The sequence below is a fragment of the Lepus europaeus genome, chromosome 3 (genome assembly GCF_033115175.1).
Source record: "Lepus europaeus isolate LE1 chromosome 3, mLepTim1.pri, whole genome shotgun sequence".
NCBI lineage: Eukaryota > Metazoa > Chordata > Mammalia > Lagomorpha > Leporidae > Lepus > Lepus europaeus.
In genome coordinates, this window is record NC_084829.1 from 104,635,397 (window position 1) to 104,656,929 (window position 21,533).

At 51.9% G+C, this 21,533-nt stretch overlaps 2 protein-coding genes across 2 annotated transcripts in view; one reads left to right on the forward strand and one right to left on the reverse strand.

The window, feature by feature from the left end:
- The window catches only part of CRYBG1 (crystallin beta-gamma domain containing 1), a 54,517-nt gene extending 42,578 nt beyond the window's left edge, over positions 1-11,939 (forward strand). Inside the window, exons 15-20 of the mRNA XM_062186560.1 lie at positions 770-899; positions 3,728-3,867; positions 5,135-5,258; positions 5,652-5,810; positions 7,961-8,123; positions 10,631-11,939. Of these exons, the coding sequence (XP_062042544.1) occupies positions 770-899; positions 3,728-3,867; positions 5,135-5,258; positions 5,652-5,810; positions 7,961-8,123; positions 10,631-10,719 (805 nt within the window). The 3' untranslated portion in view covers positions 10,720-11,939. The remainder of the gene's footprint in view (positions 1-769; positions 900-3,727; positions 3,868-5,134; positions 5,259-5,651; positions 5,811-7,960; positions 8,124-10,630) is intronic.
- Positions 11,940-13,402: 1,463 nt separating this feature from the next.
- The window catches only part of RTN4IP1 (reticulon 4 interacting protein 1), a 68,915-nt gene continuing 60,784 nt past the window's right edge, over positions 13,403-21,533 (reverse strand). Inside the window, exon 9 of the mRNA XM_062186563.1 lies at positions 13,403-13,530. Coding sequence (XP_062042547.1) covers positions 13,423-13,530 — 108 coding nt within the window. The 3' untranslated portion in view covers positions 13,403-13,422. The remainder of the gene's footprint in view (positions 13,531-21,533) is intronic.

The following is a 21,533-nucleotide window of genomic DNA, read 5'->3' on the forward strand; positions in this document are numbered from 1 at the left end:
GGTCTTTATGGTCCACAGAGCACTGTCCCACCATGCAGCCTTCCTTGCACAGGGACTGAGCACTGGTTTTGCATTCAGACACTGACTAGAAGTAAAACTTCACACCTCTCCACATAGCCCAGCTCCTCTTTATCCCCTACCCTGCTTCTTATTCTGGCCAGACTTCCAGACTTCCAGAGAATAAGGACCTGGGTTTGTTCTCTGCTGAATCTCTGGCCACAGAAAAGCACCTGCTGCACAATGGGTCCCTAGCAAGCATGTGTTGGGTTTGGACAACAGAACACAAGGCCCTCTGGAGAGGCATCACCAACCCAGCTTATCCTTCCATGGGAAGCCTGGAGAGACCGAGCCGCTGGGATGTCCTGGCTCCTGGCCCAGGGCAGAGGGGCTGGGAGTGTTCTGAGGGTCTGGGAGGAAAGCAGCAGGCCCTGATGCCCGAGTAGCTATGGAAGTTGCAGCGGGTGGTTCTTCAAAACGAACTCGAGGACTTGAAGCAACCTTGGATGGCAGCCTGGTAGCAGAGTAAGAGGAGCAAGGCAGGCGGCAGGTGGAGAGGTTTTACTTCCCAAATGCAAAGTTAACTGACTGCGTGTTGGTTGGTCACAAGATGAAATGCAGTAAGTATGTACATATGGATGTTTCCGAAGAGCGAGCACTGATGGCCACAAGTGTTGTGCTGAAACTATAGTGAGCTGTCCCTAAAAACCCGTGCACCTCACAGGAAGTACCCAAGTTGCATATTCGGTGTGTGTGGCTTTTCCTCCCGTAGCTGGGTTGCCTATGATGGAGAGAATTTCTCGGGCAATCAGTATGTGCTGGAAGAAGGTCACTATCCTTGTCTCTCCGCCATGGGATGCCCGCCCGGAGCAACTCTCAAGTCCCTCCGTTTCATAGATGTTGTAAGTATGCCGGCCTGAACGGAGCACTGCGCCAGTGGGTGGGTTTCAGAGCAGGACCCCAGCAGCAAGAAACTTTCGGGGTGAGAGCTGGACGCAGAGGGAGCACAGTTGCCGGGCGCTGCCCGTGCTGTGCCATTAGGTCCCTGCCCAACTTGAGCATCACGCATGTTCCTGCCAGCTGCTTCCCAGCCTGGGGGCGGGGTGCTCTGCTAGCTCTGGCCCCCTCTCCACTTCCATCCCTCTCCCCTTCACAGGCACCCATTCTGATGTGTTGGGATACAGCTTGGTACTCTTGCCAAAGATATTTTCTAAAAACTGTTGGCTTTTAATTCCTATAAACATTATGCTATAGTTCTTATTGCATTATAAACGTAACTGAATGCTTGCATTAACCACTTTTTAAGTTCTGTTTTGCTCTATGTATGTTTATTGATTCTAACTGGCACAAGTATCTAGCCACTCTGACTTACCCAGGTAATCCTCAGATGTGTGTCCCTAGGGACCTGCATGGGCGGCTTGGGGCCATGGAGGTGCTGGATTTAATGTATATGAAGAACAGGCAATTTCAGTGTCACCAGCTCCCTCCACTGTAGACTCCCAGTGGTGCTGCCCGTGGGTTCCTGCTTCCCACACTGTCCCCGCTTCGGCATGTTCTGTCCTCCTAATTTCAGTTTGACAGAGTGAGTAGCAGGTTACTATCTCACCACTGGGTCAGTTTGTGGGTTAGAGATCTGTAATCCAACGCCAGCTCTGTTTATCACGTGGGCTAATCCAGAATATGGTGCCCCCTTGTGGACAGAAAGCTCTGCTAGTGTCAGCGCAGTAATCGGAACAAAACTGCAAGAGAACACTCAGAAGTTGCAGTCTGGGTATGTCTGTGGTTTTTTCATAAAAAACCTTAAGCGTATGTAGTTGGTGATTTTTGTTTTGTGCCTGCCTGTTTAACTGAAATGCTGCCGAGACAGGAAAACAGCAACAGGCACAGAAAGATGTGATAAAATTCATTAGCTTATAAAGAATGCTGTAAGGCTTTAAGCGTTATTTAATTTTACTTGAAAGACAAAAGGGAGGGACACAGACACACACAGAGGGAGAGAAGCCTCCCATCCACTGGCTTACTCCCCAAGTGCCTCCAACAGCCGAGCTGTTGTTTACACTGCCGTCTTCTTGAAATGAGGCTGGGAGCTCAGGCTCCATCTGGGTCTCCAGCACGGGTGGAGGGACCCTACTGCCATCACCCTGCTGCCTCTCAGGGTGCACATTATCAGGGAGCTGGAGCTGGAACCAGAGGCTGGACCTGCACCCAGGAACTCCAATATGGGATGCAGGCACACCAGGTGGCATCTTTTAAGATTTATTTTATTTATTTGAAAGGCAGAGTTGAGGGGGAAGGGGAGGGGGAGAGAGAGGAGTCTTCTATCCACTAGTTCATTCCCCAAATAGCCTCAGTGCCAGGGCTGGGCCAGGCGAGAGCCAGGAGCTTCTTCCAGGTCTCCCCCATGAGTGCAGGGGCCCAAGCACTTGGGCTGTTCTCTGCTGCTTTCCCAGGTGCATTACTAGGGAGCTGGATTAGAAGTGGAGCAGCCAGGACTCGAACCAGCACCCATATCGGACACCAGCGCTGTAGGCAGAGGCTTAACCCACTGTGTCATAGGGCCCGCCACCTTTTCAGCTTCAGGTTCAGGTTAGGAAGTGAAGATTGTACCCATATCAGGGACTATTCCTCTTGAATGGTGACTCAATCCTTCAAAATTGTGTGACTGATTTCTGACACTCACGGTGGGTGTCTGGAACATTTTTCACATGCCATCTCCAAGGAAAGGGCGTGGTCGCACAAAGCAGAGCCGCTACCACGCTGATGGGTGTCTCCTGGGTACATCCTCTGTCGCCCGTCCCCACACCCTTCCTTTTGTGTCGGCACACCACAGCCCTGCCGCTAGGCTTGAGGCAGGCAGGGAAGTCCCCGAAACCCCACGTGCTCGCCCCATCACTGCTCTCAGGACTGCTGTCTGTTAGGGTCACAGAAGGCTCTGTAGTCAGAAAACAAAATGCCAGCTTCCCGTGTTTCTGAAAGTCCGTGAACTTTTTACACTGCCGTCTTCTTGAAAATGATTGACAGTTTGAACATGGGGCTCCTACCTCGTGGTGACGCCTGCGGGAAGGTTTGGAAGCATGGCTTTTACAGAACCTTGTCTTGCTGATAAGTCAAAGAAAACAACAACAAAACATTTGAAAATGGGTACAGGGTGCCTTGAGTTGGCACCATCTGTCAACCCCCAGGCCACCAGACCCTGGCCTGCCGCAGCCCTCTGGCTCTTGCTGTTCATATCCATGGCTTTCCAGCCTCTGTCCCCATGAAAACAGCCAAGTCCAAGAGAAATTCCAGTGGAGTTCCTGGCTCCCGGCTCCAGCCTGGCCCAGCCGTGTCTGTGAGGGCCATGTGGGGACTGAACCAGCAAATGGAAGATGTCTCTCTCCCCCTCTACCTGAATTCCTCTCTGTCTTATGCTCTATCTTTCAAATAAATAACCCTTTAAAATAAAAATAAATTGCGTTGGACGGGTGGATGTTCCAGAAACACTCCCATTTTGTGTGCCCGGGTATTCCTTCCTGGGCTGTGACCCTAACCCCACACAGCTGCCCTTCTGTCCTCCATCCTGGTGCTCTGCGGCCTCGGCGCCTCTGACGGTCCTGGGGAGGGAGCCCGGGCGTGGGTGGAAGCAGGCAGAGCTGGTGCTCCTTTCTTCCAACAAGGTGGTTTTCTCCTGGGTACCAATTAGATTTGTGAGCAAAATGAGCAACAGAACACTGCTTTTGCTCCCTGACAGGAATTTTCTGAACCAACGGTTATTCTCTTTGAAAGAGAAAACTTCAAAGGAAAAAAGATCGAACTTAATGCAGAAACGGTTAATCTCCGATCCCTGGGATTCAACACGCAGATTCGCTCTGTTCAGGTCGTTGGTGGCATGTGAGTGACGTAATTCCTTGTTGACTCAATAAAGCAGGTAGTTTCTTTAAATCCCATTTGATCAGGTTTCTCTCTTGCATTACTTTAAATGAATTGACATTTTAACACCTTATTTTCTGTAATAGTTAATAACGATGCACCTTGGTAGTAACTTTTCCCACTGGGCAAAGCCATGTTTAAGATGCCTCTGTCTCCTTATTCGGTTAAGACCTTATTGGGTTAAGATCTTGTCTTTAACAGCTCCCAAAAGTCCCTGGGGGGAATGCTTTGTTCCCAGGTGCTCGGCAAATTTACTGAGCGCTCTTTTAGCAAGTAAGAAAGAGCTTAATTTTTAAGTCCTTTTGAAAGATGAAGTCCTTTGATTTTGCAGTTCAGAGTTGAGATTTTCCTTTGTGTAGGAGCGACTGGCAGGACAAATGATTAAAGGTCAACCTGGGAAGATTTTTTTTTCTTAGCATTAATAATTTTGAAATGGAGCCAGATATAAAAAGGAGTTAAGCACCATCGATGCATTAAGTGTTTTCAAGAAAGTAGTTTTCTTTCACTCACCATAAAATGGGTGTTGTCGGCCTGCATTCATCAAATGTTGCAGAGGAACTTGGCCATTTAACAACACAGCTCTGGAATGTCAGGGTGGTAGAATTATGGCTGACAGTGTCCCCTAAATGACCACACTGTAGAATTGCAGGATGCAAGGCAGAGCGCCTTCTCTCTGCGGTGTGTTGTCTGGGCAGGAGGGAGGGTCCAGGGCTGCTCCCGGCGGTCCATGCCGGAGCCCACACCTCCCACTTCCCACTTCTGGGTGGAAGGGACCTGAGTCTCCAGGGTTTTCCAGATTTAAAGAAGGTTACCCTCATTTGAAACAAGAAAACGAACTACTTTCTATGTAGTCCTCATTTCCATGTACTAAGACCTTTGCAAATATTAACTGTTTAAATGACTTAGTATCCATTGTTACAACTGGAGGTGTTTTATGAACAGTGCATGCAAAGGCTGGGGAGTCCCAATAAAACTGCCTCTATCTGTGTGCTTTATTGGAGGGAAAAAAACTTACCTATTCCTCTTCAAGAATGGATCTTTCTGCTAAAAATGTGCTATTTGTCAAGAAGCAGTTGCTGGGAGTGTCCCAGGAGATGGGGGTGCTCCATCCCCTGGCGCCAGTGTACTGCCAAGTTCAGTCTAGAAATTGCAGGCATTCTTAGAGTGCGCTGGGTCCACTGCTGAGTGGGAACTGGCACTCACTGTGGCCACCGGCTTCATCTTGCAGATGGGTGACTTACGAGTTCGGCAACTACCGAGGCCGGCAGTTCCTGCTGTCCCCCGCTGAAGTGCCTAACTGGTACGAGTTCAGTGGCTGTCGCCAAATCGGCTCCCTACGACCTTTCGTTCAGGTACTTCCTCCTCCTCCTCCTCTCTTCTCCTCTTGCCAATGCAAGGCAGCGCTTTAGCGCCAGTGTCAACTCCGCCATTGGCCTCACCTCCCCTTCTCCCGCGCTCCCCCTTCCGAATGGGAGGGGGGTACTGCTGTGGGCGAGGAGCCGTGTGGTTGCTCCAGAGATGCTGTCAAACCATCCCATGCCCTGGCTTGTCCGCAGACAGGCCCCTGCCCCGGGCCCCTTGAAATTACTTGTCAGATCACCTCACTGAGAAAATCCTAAAACCGCTGTGGCGGCTCCTGAGTGTGACTGTGCCCCACCGAGCCCGCACGTGGGGGTCAGCGCCTGCCCTGTGCCTTCCACGGCGCGACTCGCCTAGGACTTATCGCTGGGATTTTTGTCTTCTAGAAGCGAATTTATTTCAGACTTCGAAACAAGGCCACAGGGTTATTCCTGTCGACCAATGGGAACTTGGAGGATCTGAAGCTCCTGAGGGTCCAGGTCATGGAGGACGTCGGTGCTGACGATCAGATCTGGGTGTACCAAGAAGGCTGTATCAAGTGCAGGGTGAGCGCTCGGGGTTCCCCAGGTCTGCCGAGGCTTCGGCCGGGAGTGACTCGTCCTGCAGCATGCTTTTCACCTGTCCTCAGACACGTGTGCTCTTGCACAATTCCTGCAGCACTTGGGCAGAGAAATTTGAATTTTTTTTTTTAAATGAGAATAGTTCCTGGTTCTAGTAGAACGAGTCTAGGAACTTAAAAGGAGGTCAGTCCAGTGAGAATATTTTTATCTGTTCTTGATTTTTATGTAGCAATAGAAAAAGGAAGTTTTTCTGTTGCCCTTCCACTTTTCCTTAACCCCCCACCCCCACCCCAGGCCGTGGTAGAGATCAGTGAGAAAGGCCCAGCGCGGTGAATGAAAGCCACTCTCGGGTCTGCCTGTGCTTTTGGAGAACCCCACGGCAGGGAGAGGCGGGCAAGGATGCCCGCAGGCCCCGCGCCGCCCACGCCCGGTGCTCTGGCGCTGCAGCAGAGTTGGGACAGGCCCAGCTCCACCCCCGCGGGGACGGGCACTGCAGAGCTGAACGTGAGGAGGGCAGGCCGCGCTTCTGCTTGGGATCTCTCTTTTACGCCATGATTTTCATGGGCTGCCGAAGTTTAAAGACGGTGCCCCGTGAGTCAGCAGACGGGAGACGGCCCTGGGAGAGGAGCACACCTTGTTCACTGAGCCTGGCCGGGCTGGAGGGAGACGCGTCCTTGCAGTAAACAGACGTACTGTCGGGACACGCAAGAACACACAGCATGCCAACCTCAAACAAGTCAAGAGAGTGGTGCCCGCCAGCGGTTGCTGACAGACGTCCTGGTGATTTATTTAGCCACTCTGAACTCGGCGGGCCGAGGCGGAGGGGTGCGGGGTCACGGACCTTCGCGGGGCTTTCGTCTCGGTGTAGCACAGCACAATAGGAAGAAGCGTTTCCCAGCACGTGGTGCCCCACGCCAAGCCGACCCTCGGGTTAAGGGCCGGTTGAGGGCAGGGAACGACTCGTAAACTTTTTGTTAAAGCAGCCCCTAGTGACTCTGTAGTTTTAAGATTTCTTTATAGCCGGCGCCACGGCTCACTAGGCTAATCCTCCGCCTGTGGCGCTGGCATCCCCGGTTCTAGTCCTGGCTGGGGTGCTGGATTCTGTCCCGGTTACTCCTCTTCCAGGCCAGCTCTCTGCTGTGGCCCGGGAGTGCAGTGGAGGATGGCCCAAGTCCTTGGGCCCTGCACCCGCATGGGAGACCAGGAGGAAGCACCTGGCTCCTGGCTTCGGATCGGTGCAGCGGGCCGTAGTGGCCATTTGGGGGGTGAACCAACGGAAAAGGAAGACCTTTCTCTCTTTCTGTCAAAAAAAAAAAAAAAAAAAAAGATTTACTTATAAATTGGAATTAGAAGAAGAGTCAGAGAAAGAGATCTTCCATCTGCTGGTTCAGTCACCAAATGGATACAACGGCTGGGGTTAGGCCAGGCTGAAGCCAGGAACCAGCAGCTCCTTCCAGATCTCCCATGTGGCTGCAGGGACCATCGTTTGCTGCTTTCCCAGGCGCGTTAGTGGAGCAGCTGGGGCTCAGACCTGCACCCATATGGGATGCTGGTGTGAAGATGGCGGCCCCCCTACCCCCTCTCTTTCTTCATAGTTGGGTAGCATGCCTATTTAGGACAATTTAGGCATTTATCCTGAAGAAAGGACAAGAGTTGCCAAAAAATGCAATTTCAATCTTGAAATGATAAAATGTCCTTTGGCCATCCTGCTGCTACATGGTTGAAGTGCAGTCACATACCTGACGGGCAGCCTGGCAGAGGTGATGGGCCCGGGAGCCCGAGGGGCAGGCCTAGCCTGATCAGATTCTTCTGATGGGGGAAGTTACCACAAAGGGTAGCTGCAGCATCCCGAGGCTTTTCTCGCCCCTAGACGGGGAGTCTTACCAAAGGCAGAGGTCTCTTACGATGGACAAGACCTGAGAACTTTCCATCATTGATGTCATCGAAAGTTCAGGGCGTAAATGTTGGATGTCCGGTTCTTGTTCCTCTCACTAAAAGCCGAAGTGTCTAACGTGGGCCATGTGAAGCCAGGGACCAGGATAACTGTAGAGATCACTTTAACGCGAGGATTGATTGCTATGAGACTTAAATACGTCTCCACTGCTAAGACGCATCTGGTTGGTTCCTCTAAGCAGATAGCGGAAGACTGCTGCCTGACCATTGTGGGCAGCCTGGTGACATCTGGCTCCAAGCTAGGCCTGGCCCTCGACCAGAACGCCGAGAGTCAGTTCTGGTGCATGAAATCCGACGGCAGGATCTACAGCAAGTTAAAGCCAAATTTGGTTTTGGATATCAAAGGTAAGAACGATTTTTGTTTTCTTTATTATAACGTGCCTTTCTTGAATTAAAAAAAAAACACACACACACCTTTCAAAAATCGTTAGTATATTATTATTCATAACAGTGAGAAAGACTCCACTATGTGCCAGCCCTTGTTTTTAGCACTTCACATATATTAGCCCCTGTGGTCTTCACAGCAGACCCTAGGGCCCAGAGGCAGGGGGTGAGATTCTGGCTGAACTTGTCACCCTAACACCCCTGGGCTCTAATAAACCATTGGTTTTACTGTAAGGGCTGTGATCTGGCTCAGCCAGAATAGTTGAGGAACCGGCGACCCATGGGATGCTGGCAGCTTTACCCATTACACCACAATAACAACCCCTCTTGAATTTTTTCGACATATATGAGGAGGGTACTTCAAAAAACTTGTGAAAATAGACTTAAGAGGTTTATTTTTGTGCAAAACATTTTGAAAACCCATGCATAATTTTTTCAAGTGTATTTCCCATGAACTTTTTGACAACTCCTATATGCATATAGTTCAATTAAAAAATACATTTGAGAAGCGAGGGACAGAAACAGCTAGAGTGCGCTCCCATTTAGGGAGAGTTGACTCCCTAAATACACCACACGATCCAGATCTCTCTCATGGGAGGCAGGAACCCAATGACTTGAGCCATGACCACTGCCTCCCAGTATTTTGCATAAACAGGGAGGCTAGCTTCTGATACCAGTCCCAGCTGCTCAACCTGCTAATCCACCTGTGAAGGCAGCGGATGATGGTCCAGGTGCTTGGGCCTCTGTTATACAGTTGGGAGACCTGGATGGAATTCCTGGCTCCTGGTTTCTACCTGGCCTAGCTGTGGTGGCCATTTGAGAAATCAACTAGTGATAGAAGATTCTCTTTCTGCCTTTCAAATAAAAAACCAAAATTCCTAGAACATGCCAGAGGCTCCCAGCATAGGATTCCCCCCCTTGCTACACTAGGAGTGGGCCAGAAGTAAGGACACCTGGTTTCTAGTCTTAGCTCCAACTTTGTGGGGCTTTAGGAGGTGGTCTCTTTAGGGCTGCACTTGGGAACTCCAAGCTGTAAATTCTAATGCATCATAACCCTTTAGTTATAAATTAATCAAGTCTGTGTTTATTTGTAACCACAGTCTCTGGTAGCTGCAACAGTCAATTTCTTGTTCTCTTAGAATGCTGGAGAACGGTGCCATCTTGTGGACATAAGAGAGTAGGGCCACGCGCCCCACACAGCCGCGAGAGGCTGAAGCACACCTCTGCTTGAGTTCTGTTCCTTCAAACCAGCCCCTGTGTTTGGAGAATGAGCTGTTTTGGCAAACACGTAGTACTCCAGACGCCATACCTTGTAACGACAGTAGAAACTGACTCATGTTCATTTTAAAAACCATCAACAGTCTGTGATGACTGAGGTCCTTCCTTTTTAAAAGCAAAAGACTGAATCAGATTCTCTCTCATGCACTTCCTCGTCTTCCTATTTCTAATTAATGGGATGTATACAAAAAGTATAGTAAGATAACTTACTCTTGAAGAATGAAAAGACATTTTGCCCTTCAGATAATGAGGGTATCTTTCAAAAAAAAAAAACAAACTTATGGAAAATGTAATTAAAAGTTTTGGTGCAAAAAATTTTAAAATCCATGCATACGAGGAGTCTTCAAAAAGTTCATGGAAAATCGGTCTTATGAAAAACCTGCATGGATCTCAAATTCAGGAAGGGTTTTCCATGGGCTTCCTGAAGGGCCCCATCCTTCCTGTAATCCCAGTGCTGTCCGGGTGTGTGTGTGTGTGTGATGTTGGAGAGTATGGTGGTGGCAACTTTCCTGTTCCCACGGCACCCACACCCACCTGTGTAGAGGCTCTAGGTTACCAACGAGATAAACCTGCTTCTCCTGAGAGGTGTACACAAGAGGATTTCCTCCACCCACCTTCAGACCTTGAGAGTTCATAGAGGTTTCTGTTTATTTCTTCTTGGCCTGAGACATCAATTCAATAGCAGTCAGAACCTGAGTAGAGGCTAACGCTAAAAAAAATACGGTCTCTGAAAGGAAAAACTACTCGGATCACCCTTTGTTTTCGTGAGTGATGCTTCCCCGTCCACAGAAGCCACGAGCTGTCTTTACCTGAAGTTTCCAGTAAGCACCCTCGACAGATCCTCTTGTAAACCCGGCAGGAGACGGTTGCGTTCTCGATGCCGGACTGACAGCGCAGTGGCAGGCAGCGTCTTAGAGCCACGAGTTTGCGTACTGCCAGTTTCCGCTGCTTTGACACCCCCCCTCCCTTCCCATCTCTGCCCGCTCGGCTGGCCTCTGCCTCGCTGGCACCCAGCAGCTCTGATCCCGAGTGCATCTTGGTCCCTTCTGCTCCCTCCTCTGTCTCTAAACTGTCCCCCGTTCCCTCCAGTTTCAGGAACCTTATGAGAGCGCGTGGGCCCGAGCAGACTGGCGGCTCCCCCCCCCCCCCCAGGCGCATTTCCCTTTACTGTCTCCCTTCTTCCCTTTCAGGGGGTGCACAGTATGATCAGAATCACATCATCCTCAACACCGTGAGCAAAGAGAAGTTAACACAGGTGTGGGAGGCCATGGTCCTCTGACCTTGGGCAAGGAACGCAGGAGGAATCTTCCTGGAGGCCTGTCCGGTCACCTCATTTAAGACTCGCAAAAGCACGAGGCCCACGAAGAGCCGAGTGGAAAGCGAGGCCCCGGCTCCTTCAACAGCCACGAGTGAGGCGGCGCAGCGGGGAGGGCGTCCGGCTCGCCGTCTCCAAGGCCACCACAGCGTGAAGCCAGTCATCTGCCTCTCCTCGCAGCTCCTGGGGGCTTTGTACACACGTCGCACCAAGATTTCAAGACCACGTACCTGTCTGAGTGACTTCCAGACTCCCCCGAGGGAAGGGCAGAAGCTTCTGCTCGTCCGGCACAGGAATGTTTAGTATCTGACAGGAAGTGCCTTAGTGGGCCTGTAAGTTTGGTCAGTGGCCTTACTGTTTACCGGGACTATTAATTATCTTGTATAGCAAAGTAAGGAAGCCTTAGATACTCATTTTAAGGAACTCAATAAAATACAACAAAATACTATTTTCTTTCAGGTAATAAAAACCTATACATTTACAAACGTTGATGTCCCCCTGTCTGCCAAGACGGATTAGAGCTCCCTCACACGTGGTGCTCAGTGCCAGCAGCACTACCACGGCCGGGCTCATGTGCCGTGGCCAGGTTCTGCCAGCCGTCGCTCACAGACCTTCCGGCCTGGTCTCCCGCCTGCCCAGCCTCGGGGCGGGGAGTTCTGCAGCCCCTGGATGTGCGCGGCTCAAGAGGATGCCCAGAGTCCTCTCCAGGCAGTGCCGGAGAGGAGACCCTGCCGCTGCGGAGGTGTGCTGCTCCGGCCTCGGGGCTCTGAGAACCCTGGAACGCAGTCCGCGTTTCCAGGATGGAAGTCAGGACTCAACTGCCGCCAAGGCACTGGCCTGAACGCTGCTGTTCACACAGTGGGCGCCAGTTTTGTATTCCTCCTCCCTCAGGCCTCGCGTCACAGGCAGAACACAGTTTCCTTTTCGCCTGTTCAAGCACGTCTCCAGTTCTAAAACGGTGACCCTCGGTGAGCCTTGCAGTAAATCATGGTCCTTAGCGTAGTTTGCCTTCAGGTTCAAAACAACGTGTACACAGCGTCCGACATGTCTGTCTTGCTCTCAGATGGGCAGCGCCGAGTTTAGACCTTTTGAGTGTCATTAGACTAGGGTGGGGTAAGACATTCTACATGGGCCTGTGCTGAATTCATCCCTGGAATAAACCTGCTTCTTCTGGCTCGCTTGGTGAGATCTGGTGGGTGAGGGCTGCAGAAGGGACTCGGACACATCAGAGCAAGCCAGTCAGCAGCTAGGACAGGAGCCATGCACAGGGGAGGCAGCAGCGGCGGGCGTGTGGCTCACCGCGCTCCTGCTGTCCCAGGCGGTGGACAGAGGGGGAGGGGTCTGGGCTCATCTACCCTCCCTTGACTGACCCCTCACGACCCCTCAGTGGAAGTGAAGTCGAGAGCAGGGGGCTGTAACTGAAAAACGTTAGCTTGTTAAACAAGCGATCTTAGAGAAAAGTCCACCGCAAACAGTGAGTCTCCAAGAGGAATAAGGCAAGGAGAAGGTTTCTCAAAACAGGTCTGCCTCAAAAGCTGGCTGGAAGTATCCAAGTGCGATAATGGAGATGAGGGTGACAGGAACTAACGACTTAGTGCAGCTGAGCGACGCGTTCACGGGTGAGACCCAGCCACAGCAGGCCTTTGAGCTCCCAACACGGTGAGCTGGGCTCCGCTGGGAGGGCTGCAGTTCCCATGGGAAGCCCTCCGGGGAGCACACCCCACTTGTTGAAAGGCCCTTATGCAAAAGGGAAGGGTTTCTAAAAGTTAGTTCCTGTAGCCTCAGCTTTCAATACTGAGAGTAAACCGCACATCACTGGCGAGATCTTTACATAAGACCCTAAGACAGGCTGAGATGCCCACGTCAGAGTGCAAGAAGGGAAGCAAAAGGAAGCCTTGGCCAGTTAGGGAAAGTGCTCAGTGAGCAATTCAAGAAGGCACTGGCAGGGCCGGCACTGTGGCATAGCAGGTAAAGCCGCTGTCTGCAGTGCTGGCATCCCATATGGGTGCCGGTTCTAGTCCCGGCTCCTCCACTTCCCATCCAGCGCTCTGCTGTGGCCTGAGAAAGCAATAGAAGATGGCCCAAGTCCTTGGGACCCTGTACCCACGTAGGAGACCTGAAAGAAGCTCCTGGCTCCAGACTGGCCCGGCTCCAGCCTTTGTGGCCATCTGGGGAGTGAACCAGTCGATGGAAGACTTCTCTCTCTCTCTGCCTCTCAAATAAATATTTAACAAAGAAAAAGGCGGCGGCACTGGCTTAGACAAGCTATGTACACTAACGTCCATCCATGCACCAGAAGTTTTAGTGTTTGACAAACATTAACGTAGGAGAGTACTTCAAAGAAATTCATGGAGAAATGGCATTAAAAGATGAATGCATTTTGGTGCCAAAATGCTTTACATCTATGCATAGCTTTTCCAGGATGCACATCTACCATGAACTTTTTGGAAGAACCTCCCTTCGTGCCTGTGCTACGAGAAAACAAAATGTCTCAGCGAACACAGACACGTCCAGGTGCTGGTATTTTTCTAGCAGTCACTGGCAAATTACTACTTTAAAAAAAATTTTTTTTTTATAAACTTATGTCGTGGAACTTATAATTGAACCTGGGAGACTGAAAGGGCACTCACCAAGAAGAAACCCAGCATTCACTAAACTGGAGTTTATTTAGACAACATTAATGACAGTCTTTCCTCGTGCGTGTCCTTTTTCCACCTTCAGGAAGGCTTCTGGAACTTTAGAGAAAGGAAAGGTTTGTTCAATAACGGGCCGGATCTGGAAGACACAAGAAGAGGTTGACTGGTGGAGAGACGCTTGGATCTCCCGGGACTGCTGCCGCCTAGGTCGTTTCCTTGGGGTGTCCTCCAAGGCCAGTCTCCCAGGCGCCATCTGGTGTCCCCACATCACACCTGGCCGTGACGGTCAACTCATCACACTGCTTCTCTCAGAAGCAGCCCAGCTTCTCCATAGTCCCATCTTTCTTCTACACTCTGCCGTGTGTATGTGTGTGTGTGTCCCTCCTACTCAGAACCATGCAACAGCTCCCAAGCCAGGGATGCAGACACCCCCACCCCCACCCCACCTCCCTGCAGATTCCGCCTGTGCTTTGCCTGACGCCTTCGAGCGTGGGATGCTGACGCCTCTGCTCGTACAGGTCAGTGGGCCCAGACATCCCTCTCTGAAGCGCCCAGCGCCCTTCCAGCCCGGGTCCCACCCGACCTCCCCAGTCCCGTGTACAGCCTGTGTGCCTTTCACTGAGATGCTGCGCTTACGGTAGCCGAGTGTACGTCTCAGCCACCTGGCACACACGGCAAATCCCAAAGGCAGGGCTGAGTTCCTCTTGTCCCCTTCACAGACCACACACAGAAAAAGAACAAAGTGTTTTTAAAAACCGTTAAATGGCACATCTACCCAACTACAACATAAAATGCCTGTGGTGCAGCCCAGCCTCCCTGCGCCCCCTGCAGCACCCAGCGTGCCAGGCATATAGCAGGAACTTACTGTCGCCTCGGTGAGAGCCAGCATGGGAACTGGGAAGCAAGGTCGCGGTGAGCTCGGGCTGCGCTGGGGGCCCTGCCAGCAGCAGCAGGTCCCTGGTGACGTCCCTCCTCCCCACGCAAAAACATCCACTCAGACTGTTCCTTTTCAAAACCTCAAGCAAAACCCAGCTGTTGACCTCCGGGTGCCTCCCACGCCGCAGTGGCGGGGAGCGGCTGTCAGAGGTGCGAGCTGACCCACACGTCCTACAACCCTTGTCCTTTCCTGAGAGGAAGACGCGGGCCTGGGTCAGCCGATGAAACTTTCTTGTGCGACTTGCACAGCCCGGTCAGCAGAGGGGCATCGGGGACTCCAAGTCTCCCTTCCCCCACAGCTAGAAACTCTGCATCCACAACAAGCACAACCTGACAGTAACAGCTGGCACCTGCTGCCCTCACCAAGTGCCAAGCAGTGTTCCGAGGGCCCTCTGTGTGTTACCTCATTGAATCCTCATAGCCCCCTTCTCAGGAAGGAACCACTAGTATTCCCATGCTACAGATGAAGAAATTAAGGCACAGAGTTACACAAGTCGCCAGCATCACACGGCAGGCAATGGCAATGCAGGATTCCATCTCTCGCTGCTGTATGCTGCTCCTCCCACAGCTACCCCTAAGTCTGACAGGAAAAGCAATGATTGGTCACAGCCTGCATCTCGGCCCCCTTCCCGTGCCAGCTGAGGCTCGGGTCTCCAGGCCCTGTGTCCAGGCGACCTGGCTGACAGATGTGTGGTTCGTGGGCCAGCACTGCCCCCTGTCCTCAGAGGCCATCACTAATGGATGATCCCCAGCAGGCCGAGCATGACCTCGGCTCTCGTACAACACCGCAGCTGCTGTGCGCTGTGCTGAGCTGAGCTGGCTTGGGAGGGGAAACCCCCTCGCCCTCCCCAGGAACAGGACGCAATGTGCTCAAGTTGCTTCCTAAAGGCACCCCAGGAAGCCTTCTGAACCCACTGCTCTCCCTCAAGCCTCTGGGACCTGGAAAAGGAGATCGCCAAAGCAGGCCCAGGCCCCTGTCGGGACGGCGCCATCGCAATCTTTGGAGCTGGGGCGGAGACCACGCATGTTAAGTCAGCATCCTAGGCTGGCGCCGTGGCTCAACAGGCTAATCCTCCGCCTGTGGCGCCGGCACCCTGGGTTCTAGTCCCGGTTGGGGCGCCGGATTCTGTCCTGGTTGCTCCTCCTCCAGGCCAGCTCTCTGCTGTGGCCCGGGAGTGCAGTGGAGGATGGCCCAAGTGCTTGGGCCCTGCACCCCATGGGAGACCAGGAGAAGCACCTGGCTCCTGGCTTCGGATCGGTGCAGCGCCGGCCGTAATGGCCATTTGGGGGGTGAACCAACGGAAGGAAGACCTTTCTCTCTGTCTCTAACTCTGCCTGTCAAAAAAAAAAAAAAAAAAAAAAAGCAAGCATCCTAGGTGACCTGTATGCACAGGGCCACGGGCGTGACGCAGGCTTCTGCCTTCTTCTTAGGGTCCCTAACATGAATCCGCACCCAGCCATCCATTCCACAAAGACAAGGCCTTCTGAGTCCGGGCACTAGCACAGGCAGGTCCACAACAGACCGGACTGCAGAGTGAACGGCCGAGCTCAGGGCGCTGTGCTCCGACCGGAGACGCGGAGCCTGAACTGATGACACAGGCGGCCTGTGGCTGCTGCCCACTTTAATCTGGCTGCTTAGGCCTATTGTGGCAGCTGACCCGAGAGGGCTGACCGCGGCATAATGAGTCATTCGGCAGTTCCCGTAAGTGACAATGAAAAAAGAGGCTTTCAAATTACAGGCGGGCAAATGCCCCCGTTGGCTGAATGTGTGACAGCCAATGGAGATTAGCTGGATAATGAAACACTGTCTGAGCACAGCCTCACATCAGACCGAGAGTGTTTGTTTGGTAAGGACACGGGGATCAGAGTTAAAATCCAGAGAGGGGAAAGAAAGGTTACTCTCAGAGAAGTCCCCGCATTTATGTGATGACACTGCTAGAGTCCACCAGGCCCCGGGAGCCCCGTTATAAAGCGGGCGGGCTCAACATCACTCTGCCTGCCACGGACACAGCGCTCACCGCCAACCAGGCGATGCCCACGGCTACAGCCCTCCCTCAGTCGTGCACACATGGGTGGGCTCTCCTGCCTGCTTCCTTCCCTTCCGTAAACAAAAGCTGTGCCTTAGGGCTGCCGCCTGCAGTGCTGGCATCCCATATGGGTGCCAGTTCAAGTCCTGGCTGCTCCTCTTCCGATCCAGCTCTCTGCTATGGCCTGGGAAAGCAGTGGAAGATGGCCCAAGTCCTTGGACCCCTACACCCGCGTGGGAGAATTGGAAGAAGCTCGTGGCTTCAGATCGGCACAGCTCTGGCTGTTGTGGCCAATTGGGGAGTGAACCAGCGGATGGAAGACCTCTCTCTTTCTAACTCTCCTTCTCTCTGTGTGTAACTCTGACTTTCAAATAAATAAATAAATCTTTATAAAAAAAAAAAAAAAAAAGGCTGTGCCACACCAGGCCCCACGACTTGGCACCTGCTGCCTGACATCCCCTGAGGACATAAGGACAATGGAGACCTCGGCTCCTTCTGGTGCAGCCTCGCAAATCGCTGCTTCCCAGCCATGGGCAAGTCTTCCCCCCTCTGCCCCTTGAAGGGAAGGAGGAGGAAGGGGAAACCTGTGGGCACCGCGAGAGTCAGGCATGGAAGCGGAGGGTGCTCCTGATCCCCACTTACCCAGCCCTAAATAGTAGAGTGAAAGGAATCCACACACCCGAGCCAGCCTGTGTGGACAGAGGAGGACACTGCAGTGCGAGAGGTCACGTGATGAGTGCAAGGTCAGAGCCGTCAGGAGCAGTGCCAGAACCCGGATCTAGGCCTCCCGACTGCACTACTGCACAGGACCGAAGCAGGCTGGGGCGCCCAGGTCTGTTCCGCTGCCCCCACCTCAGCCCCTGGGCCTCTCCCACCTGCACCACAGAAGCTGCAGATCTCAGAAGTGGGCGTGTGAGGAGATTGACGGATGACAGACACCAAGGAAGACGGAAGGGCTCCTGGGCTGAGTGTGAATCCATACACCTGTGGACGGGCACCAGGACCCCAACTCCAGCACCACCTCCTGCACAGGTTATGCCCCCGACCTCTGTGCTAGGTTCAAAGATTTCAGGGTCAGGGGAGAGGGGAAGAGGAAGACAGAGAAGCCAACAGAGACCTCCAAGCAGGGAGAAGGGTGAGACGGGGGGGGGGTATGACGGATGGGGGACTCCCCAAATTTTCCAGGGTCAGGGGAGAGGGGAAGAGGAAGACAGAGAAGCCAACAGAGACCTCCAAGCAGGGAGAGGGGTGAGACGGGGGGGGGGGGGCGGGTATGACGGATGGGGGACTCCCCACAGGAGGAAGTTACGCCCATGCTGGAATGCATCCAGGACTCGTCCCTGGGTCGCGTCCCTTACAACAAAGGCACGCACTCCTGCAGCCAGAAGGTAGGCAGAGACGCTCGGCACACGTTTCCTCACGGACACAACTGCAGTAGCATCAGCAAAACCAGAAGCCTCAGGGTCCGGGACCCCTGAGCTCTTCTCGTGGCCCTGGGGATTCAAGCCTGGACCATCAAGTTCCTTCTATGCAGCAAAATCTGGCTGCCCTGAGGGCCGTCAGGTGTAGAAGGCAATTCACAGCTAAGTTGTCCAAGAGGAGTCTGGGAAGTTGCCTATCTCGGAACTCATTACTCTGTCCTCCAAAGCTGTGGTGCTCAGCATGGTGGGCTCTAGTCACATGTGGCTATTTCATCAAAAGTGAGCAAATAAACCAGGCGAGTCAGTCTCTCACTGCACCAGCCGCACCTCCACTGCTCAGGGGGCTGGTGGCTGCCACAGCGCCCATGCAGGCAGCACACTTCCATCACCACGGAAGCGTCTAGCAGGCAACACATCTCCCTATACCCTGTGCGGTGAACAAGTGGGCTAATGGCAGATGTTCTGAACTCAATAAGTTATTATAGGCGCTGTTCTGAAATGAGTTAAAGAAAGAAATTGAGAAATCTGCATTTCGTTGCTCGCCCAGGAGGCTTGGCTGGTCACTAGTATTTTATCAGACCTGTCAACATGCCATCAGAGGGCTTCAGTAATTCTGTGAAGAACGTATGTGTGCAGAGAGACAGACTCAAAAAGGCAAAGGAAAAAAAACCTCCTTTCTCAGGGTCAACAGTATTTCCAGTTCCTTCGTATCCTTTTGAGATGGCTCAGCACTACGGTTGGCAGAATAATGCCCCTCACACTCCCGTGCCAATTCACATGCTAATTCCCCAAATGCTAATTCCCCGAACCTGTGTGTGTACTCTTGCACAGCAGAGGGACTCCGTACGGGCGATGCAGGGTCTGGAGACGGGGCGATCACACTGCCTTACCGAAGGGGCCCAGTGTAATCACAGGTCCTTCGGAGGGGAGATGTGGTGACAGGGCAGAGATCAGAATGATGCGGGGCCGTGAGCCAAGGGATGCAGGTGGCCTCTGGAAGCCGGTGAAAGCCCAGGAGATGGGCTCTCCCCAGGGCCTCTGGGAGGAACATGGCACTGCTCATCATTTTAGACTTCTGCCCTTCGGAACATAAGATACTAAATTTGCATTGCTTTAAGCTGCCGCGTTTTGTGGTAATTTCTTACATATGTAAGCAGGTATGTGTAAGTATTTTCCCTCAAGACAGGCATCCTTAGTAGCAGCTGACAACAGGCAGGAATCCGCCTCACCAGCCGCCCTGCTCTCAGGCCTGACAACTACGAAGCAATATGAGGCTGCACCAAGAACTCCCACTCCACCTGGGTAGCGTCTGGAAGACGACTCAGACAAGCAGAAAATGAGGGATGAGGGACCTGCTATTTAACCAGTACTGCTTCTTCATATATATATATATATATATATATATATATATATATTTCATTTATTTGAAAGGTAGAGCGACAGGGAGAGAAGGAGACAGAGGAAGAGACCTTCCATCCGCTGGTTCACTACCCAAATGGCCACAAGGGTAGGGACTGGACCAGGCTGAAGCCAGGAGCTGGGTTGCAAGCAGAACAGCAGGAACTCAAGCCAGTGCCCTAACATGGGATGCTAGCACCAAGCGGCAGCTTTGCCTGCTGGGTCCTACACCTGCCCCTCCTGCTTCATTCTTAAAGGCAGAGCAAAGTGCTCTGGATGGAACTGTCCTTCAGGGTTCAGAAACCTAGTTCTGCTCACTATTTAATTTCTGAGGGCCTCTGTCTCTTCAAATATGACAATGGCTGGTGGGAGTGAGGACAGTAAATGGAGAGGTGCTCTTGGGGCCAGTGCTGTGGCATAGCGGGTGAAGCCACTGCCTACAGTGCCGGCATCCCATATGGGTAATGGTTCGAGTCCCAGCTGCTCCACTTCCCATCCAGCTCTCTGCTATGGCCTGGGAAAGCAGTAGAAGATGACCCAAGTCCTTGGGCCCCTGCACCCAAGTGAGAGAACCAGAGAAAGCTCCTGGCTTTGGATTGGCACAGCTCTGGCCATTGTGGCCAGCTGGGTAGTGAACCAGATGATGGAAGACCATTCATTTTCTCTCTCTCTCTCTCTCTCTCTTTGCCCCTCTGTAACTTTTAAACAAATAAATAAATCTTTAAAAGAAAAAAAGAGACATACTCGGCTTTTCTGCTTCTAAACTATGCTAATCAGTGTCACACACTGGGTCTGAATATAGTTTTTGCTAGGGGCCTCCTGCCTCCTACCTAAAAGCCTGTTACACAGTACACACATAGGGAATGTCTATTGTGCTTAGGAAGAAATGCCAATAAACTGTTTACAGGCACAAGGCACAATTTCAGTAGCAACCCATTATACTCACAGTATGAATTATATTCTTTTTTGAAAACCAGAACAGTAGTTTTCAAATCAGTGTGTGAGGGCCCAGGGTTCCTTGGCTGCAGTAGCAGCCGCTGGGAGAGAGGGGCAATGTTCGCAGGGGAGGCTGGGAATTTCCCCATCACTGCTTCACACACACGGCAGCTCCTCCTCTGCCTGTTGGCTCAGGGGAAACACAAAAACAGGGTTGCAGACTGGCTGTGGCCCACTCACAGCAGTGTGCCAACCCTTGGCCCGGGATATAATGAAAACACGATATACTTCTTAAAAATCAGACTGGAGTTGTGGCCGGCTCGTGGGACTGTGAAATCCTACTGTCTGCAACAGTGACACACGGTGACAGTCAAAGGGAAACAACGTCCAAGTCTGGATCTCTGGGAGAAATGGATCTGCGGACCCCACGTGCGTGCGCAGCTTCAGCTCCTCATCGCTTTTGGGCCTGCCGCTGGTGGGCACGCTAAGCGTAGGAGACCCTCCTCCTAGAAGTATTCACGGAGCGCCACGTGGCGAGACAGCGAGGCAGGGTGGACGTTCACGATGGAGCTAAGTCTGACACCACTCACAGACTGCGTGCGAGGGCGCGGATATCCTGCCGCTGGCAACTCTGGCTTCTCCATTTCACCAGCGCACACAGGGGTGACAGTGTCCACCAATAACACACACCAACCCAGATGCCATTGTTATCTGGACAGGTTGAGCCGTAAGTGACCATGACAGATCTTCACCTTCCTTTCCTAAAAGCAAGTCTCTAATCAAGTAGAAGGCAAGACAGAGAGAGAAGGTAGGCCGCAAGAGACTGCCGACACTCAACGGGCAAAGCTGATTTTTAAAGCTGGCTGTTTCACTACCTATAAAAACCGTAACTGCACGTACCTTTTGAGTCAGCAACTCCAGTTCCATACATGGAAATGTATATCCTCACAATTAGGCACTTACACCGTGAGCTATCGACTGAAGCATTATTTGTAAAAGATTGGAATAAATTATATCTATTCAACGGGATACTAATGCCGCTGTTCACAAGACCAGACAAATGAAGCAGCATTTTATAACCTGATAGGAAATGAAGCTAAGTGTATGTTATTTTTAAAAGAGTCAAGGTGTACAATGGTATACTACCTTTCAGGAAGGAAGAGAAAAAAATATGGGGATACTTCAAAGAGTTCATTGGAAAATGTAATTAAAGGATAATATTGGTACAAAAAATTTGAAATCCATTCACAGGTTTTTTTCATAATCTGTATTTTCCAGGAACTTTTTGAAAACATATATATGTGTTTTCCTGTTTTGATAGATAGGACATCCCGAGAAACCTAAGAAATATACAACATTGGGTGTATCGGACAAACAGAATCTCAGTGTCACAGGAAATTTTTTTTCTTAAGTCTTTATTTACT